General features: G+C 51.3%; 1 protein-coding gene across 1 annotated transcript; it reads right to left on the bottom strand.

The window, feature by feature from the left end:
• Window positions 1-4,022: 4,022 nt before the first annotated feature.
• On the bottom strand, window positions 4,023-4,921 carry BLCAP (bladder cancer associated protein). Its single transcript, XM_009704487.1, has one exon. It carries the CDS (start codon window positions 4,903-4,905, stop codon window positions 4,642-4,644), a length of 264 nt encoding a protein of 87 aa, XP_009702789.1. The 5' UTR covers window positions 4,906-4,921; the 3' UTR covers window positions 4,023-4,641.
• Between the last annotated feature and the right edge of the window lie 1,151 nt (window positions 4,922-6,072).

Raw genomic sequence — 6,072 nt, 5'->3', positions numbered from 1 at the left:
GTAGCACCCCCAAAGTGCATTGAGTCCTGGCTCTTGATCCAGGCTCCTGGAGGATAAATGCTTGTGAGTAGGCGGTGGGCAGCCCTGAACTGCTCCATGTGCTGAGGATCCCCCAGAGCAAATCCTGAGCTGTGCTGGGGGTCTGGGGTCTCTCCCATAGCCCAGACCCAGCAGGGCAGGGTTCGTTGAAGGGCTGGCTCACAGCAGGGCAATGCCCCAGTGCCAGGCTCTTGGCTCTCGCTGGCTGTGCCCCTGCAGCCCCTGCTGTGCCTGCTGCTCACCGGTAGCGAGGGACAAACGGGAAGCTGCTGGCACATGTCAACTCGGAGGACAAAGCCTGTCTCTGTCCCCTGCAGACCCTGCCACTCAGATCTCATCTCATCTGCCCCAGCAGCAGGTCTGGGTGGCACCTGAGCCAACTGTCCTCCCTTGCCCTGCTACCGGAGGATTTGCCTTTTCTCGGAGTAGTAGCAAAACCCTCTTGCCAAGGGTTAATCTCCAGGTTCTGGAGGGAAGGGCTAAAGTCCTTACCTGCGGTGTAGCTTACCTCCCAGGGTGGATGAGGGCTGGGAATCTGCTCCAGTGCAAGGGGCAAGAGACAGGCAAGACCAAAGGGCACTGGCAGGGCAGGGCTCTCTGTGGCCCTGAGTGATGTTTGTGGCTTCCCTGGCTTGGAGGGTTTGGCTGGACCAGCCCCAGGGTCAACAGCACGAGGGGATGAGGTTGGAGGCCACGGGAGCCCGGTGCTATTGGCAGCAGGGCTGCAATTCTGCACTTAGCTGCCTCTCTGAGCCAGCCGGTGGGTGCTTCCAGCCCAAAGGGCTCCTCAGTGGGATCAACCTCTCCTCCGTCTACTGCTAAGTTAGTAAGGTCTCGTTGTGGGCTTGTCTCAGGGTAAGCAGGGAGAGCATCCAGGCAGGAGGGACTTCTTGCCCAGCAAGATCTGGGGATGGATCAGCAGACACTGGGAGAGCAGGCTGGGTCCCTATCTGCACCCCGAGCGGTGCTGGGGAGCTTGACTGCCAAACATTGGCCCCTGAGATGAGATGCACCAACATGGATGTCTGGCAGATCTAGGGTTCAGAAAGCCGTACCAGCCTGGTAGTCATGGCCAACCCTTCTCCACGGGAAGCCTTGTGGTGTCCCAGTTGCTCACCTTGGGAATGCTGCCTCTCCCTGGCAAGTGGAGAGGAAGGGAGTGAGAAGCCCTTGGACCCAAGGCTGTACTGAGGACTGCCTGAGCTAAGCTGCATCTCTGTTTCTAGGGATCTGAGCCTGGGTTTGGTTCATTTTTTGTTTTGAGTTTGGTTTTTTTTTTCCCTTTCCTGACCCTGCTGTGTCACTGATCTGTTATGTGACCTAGAAAAGAAAATGATCTCTCCTTCAAATGGAAAGACAAAGGAACAGCTTAAGGCTCCTGCTCCCTGTATCTAGGGAGTGTAGGCAGATGGACGCTTTACAATACAGCAAGGTGAAGAGACTCCTCTATGCCAAAGCCCTTGCGGGCAGTGTCCAGGCTCAACGGGACCTGGCACAACACAGCGGTTGTATTTTAAAACCCCACTGCTTTCCAAGTCACTAATGCAGCTACCCCCCTGGAGTGCCTGCCCACCGGTGCAGCCCCTATGTAGAGACCCCTTGGTGCCTCCGGGATACTAGGGGACTTAGCTACCCCACTGCTCTTCCAGCAGAGCAGCTCCTTGAGACCAGGGCAAAACATCTCCTCTGAGCTTTCTTCTGTGTAGCCAGCAAAACCCTGCCCGAGAACACAGGTGCTGCATCTGTACGGGCTCAGCCCGATTTGTGGGGCACAAGCAGGGAAGCTGTGATGATGCTTTTCAAAAGCCATCGGGTTCGACCTGTTCTGCAGTCACAGGCTGGTTTTTCATCGTCTCTTTAGAGAGAAGGACAGGCAGGGCATTAGCATGGGATGTGAAACCTGGTTGGGTTCATCACTCCGCCTGAGGCTTTGTGTCTGACCATGATGAAGTTGCTTTAATTTTCTATCTTTAAAATGAAGATGGTATCTCAGTGCCCTAAAGAGAGTAAGACAGCGTGCTGGTGAGGGCTGTGTGCATATCAAAGGCCGCGCTTTATCCACATTTGGGGTGGGAGGGCTGCAAAAAGTAGGCTTCTTACCCATCAGTCTGCTGAGATCTCTCCCTCTTTTGAAGTGCTTTTTTCCTCCAAGTTGGGTCTCGCAGAAGGGAAAGCCTGCAGCTGCGTCTTGTCTTGAACCCCATGTACAAAGCCAGGGCTTGCTCTCATCCAAAGGACTGTCTGGCTTTGTGGCTAAGATTTATTTAAATTGCTGTGGAGTGCAGCTTGGCTAGTTAGCAACAAAAACGTACTCTTAAAAGAACTGACTGCATTAGATTAAATAAAATTTAAACTTAGAAGTTGCTCAGAGTGCAGATAAATCTTGCCATAGCTTGCCGATGAGGTGTCTTCCCTTCTCCTTTCTATTTGTAATTTATGCTGTAGCTGATATGACATCTACTGGGATGTCCCTTGGCCTGACAGGTGACAGAGCTGTCACATCTATTCTTGGTAATGTGGCATACACATCTTTTTAAACATGTAAACACTAATACGCCCTGAACCCTTTCCAACTTGGACTTGGTCTTCAGGGTTTCGGAGCAAGGGCAGAGGAAGGCAGTTTCAGCTCTAGCAGCACAGCTCCTGCAGCCTTTAACTGTCTAAGGTGCTCCTGGGTACTGTTGGATCTGATAGTCCCGTGTCCCCCTTGTCCCCCTGGTACTACACAGGGTTGTGGCCAAAGCTGGGAAGGGCTGACACAACCGTACATCCCCCTGGATGGCTCATGGCAGCAGGGTTGCAGCCTCGTCTCTGCCCACGGCAGGGGAACAGGTTGGGAAGACGTGGCGTCATGGGACAGGCTTGCACCGCGTAGGTGCCTGGCAGGTAACGCTTTTACTCCTGGCGTTGGGGATCAGCAGCTTTCAGGAGACAACTCTCTGGTTTAATTTCCTAAGTGGTAAGGAAAGGGGTAAATCTGTCATGTAAGTGCAGCGATACAACCAGAAGGGACCTCCTGTGTTGTAAGATGAGCCTGTTTAGGAATGGCCAGTACAGTTCTCAGTCTGCCCACGGTCAGGTTAAACAGTTAACAAGAAGAGTCAGTACGGGGAGCTACAGGGCAAAGAGGCTCTGCCTCTTGCTGGAGACTCTCTGGTGTTACTGCGGGAATAGAACAATACAGACACACACGATTGCTGGGCTAAGGCATCTGCAATGAGCAGCCAATGCATCATGCTGGGCAGGAGGCCATAGAGCAAAGTTTATAAAGCTTTATTAAACGTTTTGAACAGCTGTGCAATGAACAAACAATACTCTGGAAGTTTCACAACCTCATCGCTTGAACTTCCTCGGGACAGCAACAGCCACTTCTGCTGCTCTCCACTATGAAACCAAAGTAAAGACAAACCGATAGCAAAGGGGAGGGAAACCTTTAGAGACAGTATTTTGTGTTAACCTCTAAGGCTTCTCACAAACAAACCTCTGCCCCAGGCTGGGCTCCCCAAGAGCCATGGCTGCACCGAGTAAAGTATGCAGCGCGGAGCTCTGCAGAGCTGTGGCTGCGGGACTGATCCACCACCTCCTAGGCTTCCTGACATCCTTCTGCCAGGGCAGGTGGAGACACCAGGCACCCCTCCAGCCTCCTCCCTTCTCCAGTCACTAGCACCAGCACATTCTGTCACCCCTGGCCCGAAAACACTACCACTAAAAATGGCTGAAGCATTTACTGCTTCAAGCCATGCCTCCACCTTGGGATCCTCTCCTGCCCTGCCCACGTCTGGCCTCTTGGGCTAGCGCGAGTTTTACAGGGTGAGGTTCACAGTGACTTTCAAAACCCCACATCTTGCAGCATACTGGTTCTTTATCCCAACAGTCAATACCTTGGTAATCCCTGGAAACCTAGGAGGAGGGGAGCAGACAGTCTCCACAACCTGCGAGGCTTTATAAAAGCAGCAGCATAACTGAGGCTTTCAGGCTATGATCTCGGAGCATAAAGTAGTTCAGAAAGCACTTCGGCAGTGCACACATCTCTTTGGCAGGCTGAGCAGGAGGAGATGACTCAACTGCCTCTGGCTCCAGCAGCTTTTGGCCAAGTGCATCTGTGAGCTGTCGAGCTTGCCCTTGATCAGCAAGGTGGGAAGGCTGGCTCCCCACAAAGAGAAAGATGGAGAGAATCTTGTAGCTACTTGAGTAGAATCAGTGGGCCAAGAGCCCTGAGTTAGACCACCATGGCCTAATGCAGACAAGTGAGTGACACACAACTCTACCACCGGCGCAACAGCTGGGCAGAGGCCAGCAGCTCGGTCCTCCACCAGTTCTCAGTTAGGAGGGCTGGTGTCCGTTCCCGGTGATGCAGGAACGAGGGGAAAAAAAAAATTCTGCTTCTAAAAAAGCAGGTGGTGCTGCCAGAGTTCACACAGTAAACAAGTCGAATTTCACAGGCAGAGTGGGAGGAATTTACCACTCTAGTCCACACACAGTTACAGAAACAGGCTGTTTTTACTCCAGTCCCATGCCTAACACCCCCTCCCTCCTCCCTAGCCCCACCCCCTTTTTAAATGCAAAACAAGAGCCCTCAGCAGACTGGAAAATTATTGTTTTCTAGGTGCCCACTATGCTGGGATCGTGAGCTGATTCCGGCAACTGGGATCCTGTGCAGTGATACAAGAAGCAGTTCCCCCAGCAGCTGTAGCAGATGAGGAATAGAGCTGCCAGGAAGACCAAGGCACAAATCGTGCAAGGTTTCCGTTCCAGGAGGAAACTGAGCAGATAGAAGCCCATGAACATTGAGTGACTGAACCACAACGCTGGGTTGAGGGGCTTGGGGATGAGCAGGACAGGCAGCAACCACTGAAGGCAGTACATTGTGGCTGGCTGGCCGGGGCCTTGTAGCAGCAGCAATCAGATGTGCTCCAGAACAGTCTCCAGCAACTCCTCTGGTGGGCAGGCCGTTCTGTAGGGAGGGGGAAAATGTCACACTGTCAGAGAAACACAGCAAAAAAAAAAATCAACAGACATTCCTCTTGTACAGCTTCATTTACTCCCAAGCATCGTATGCTGATGCTTGAACTCCCAGTACTAAATTCTGGTGTGTCTCAGAGCTGGTGGAAAGTCTCCTGCTTCTGAACTCCTCAGCTGGGGATGTGATCACCTGTTGCTGGTGTAGAAGCATATCCCTTGTGTGCTCTGTTTCTCAGGCTTTTACCCAGGCTAACAGTTGTGAGACCTTCTTGGTTAGTATAGTGCAGGAACAGAAAGGGAAAGGGGGAAAGAGAAAGGAAAACAAGCTGCCACAGCCTTCCCTCCACATGTATTTATCCAAGACTGTCCAAAGACTTGAGTGATGGTATAAAGAAATGCAACTGAGGGGTAAACTATTAGGTGCCTCAAAGAAGTGTTAAGGAAGCACTGGTGTAACAAGTGTCTAGGAAACATTAAGTGCACAAACTGCTTCCTCCCTGTGCACAGATCCATTATAAAGTCTTCAAGCAGGGCAGTGTAAAATTCAAGCTATACATGCAGCTACCCAGGAAAGCCCCAACAGTGTCCAAGCTGCAAAACAAAGGGGAGGACTGTCCCTGCTTAAGGGATTTGTAATCCTTGCCAATCACCTAAAGTCTGATAAGAGTGTGAATAGATCAAAGAGGGGACAGTCTCAAAATGGCAATTTTCATAAGTGCTGTAAACACAGGATTTCCTCACTTGGATTATTATAAAACCCTTTGGAAACAGTGAGCTCTAAGGCTTCTCTAAGCAGGGATGGCACAATACAAGTCCAGAAAACACACTTCTACCTTTAGCAACCACATCAACTATGCTAAGCGTGTGGGGATTTTTTTTTTCTTTCTAGGCAGTACAAACATCTTCTTCCAAGAACTTCTGGTGGCTTTAAAAATAATAAATGCCTTACAGATGTTTTTACAGAGCCAGAACTCTGGAGAGGGGTCAGAAGAGTAGGGTTTAGCAGGCTGGGATAGCAATAGCAGGTCAGACTAGAAGTTATGAGTATTGTTGGGAGCGAATAACTGGAAG

The sequence above is a fragment of the Cariama cristata genome, unplaced genomic scaffold (genome assembly GCF_000690535.1).
Source record: "Cariama cristata isolate BGI_N322 unplaced genomic scaffold, ASM69053v1 scaffold26767, whole genome shotgun sequence".
Classification (NCBI taxonomy): domain Eukaryota; kingdom Metazoa; phylum Chordata; class Aves; order Cariamiformes; family Cariamidae; genus Cariama; species Cariama cristata.
The sequence above is the reverse complement of the archived record's forward strand: the minus strand, read 5'-3'. Positions and strand labels throughout refer to the sequence as shown.

Coding starts and splice junctions, on each gene's coding strand:
- BLCAP (XM_009704487.1), bottom strand. CDS start 4,905: ATGTACTGCCTTCAGTGGTTGCTGCCTGTCCTGCTCATCCCCAAGCCC.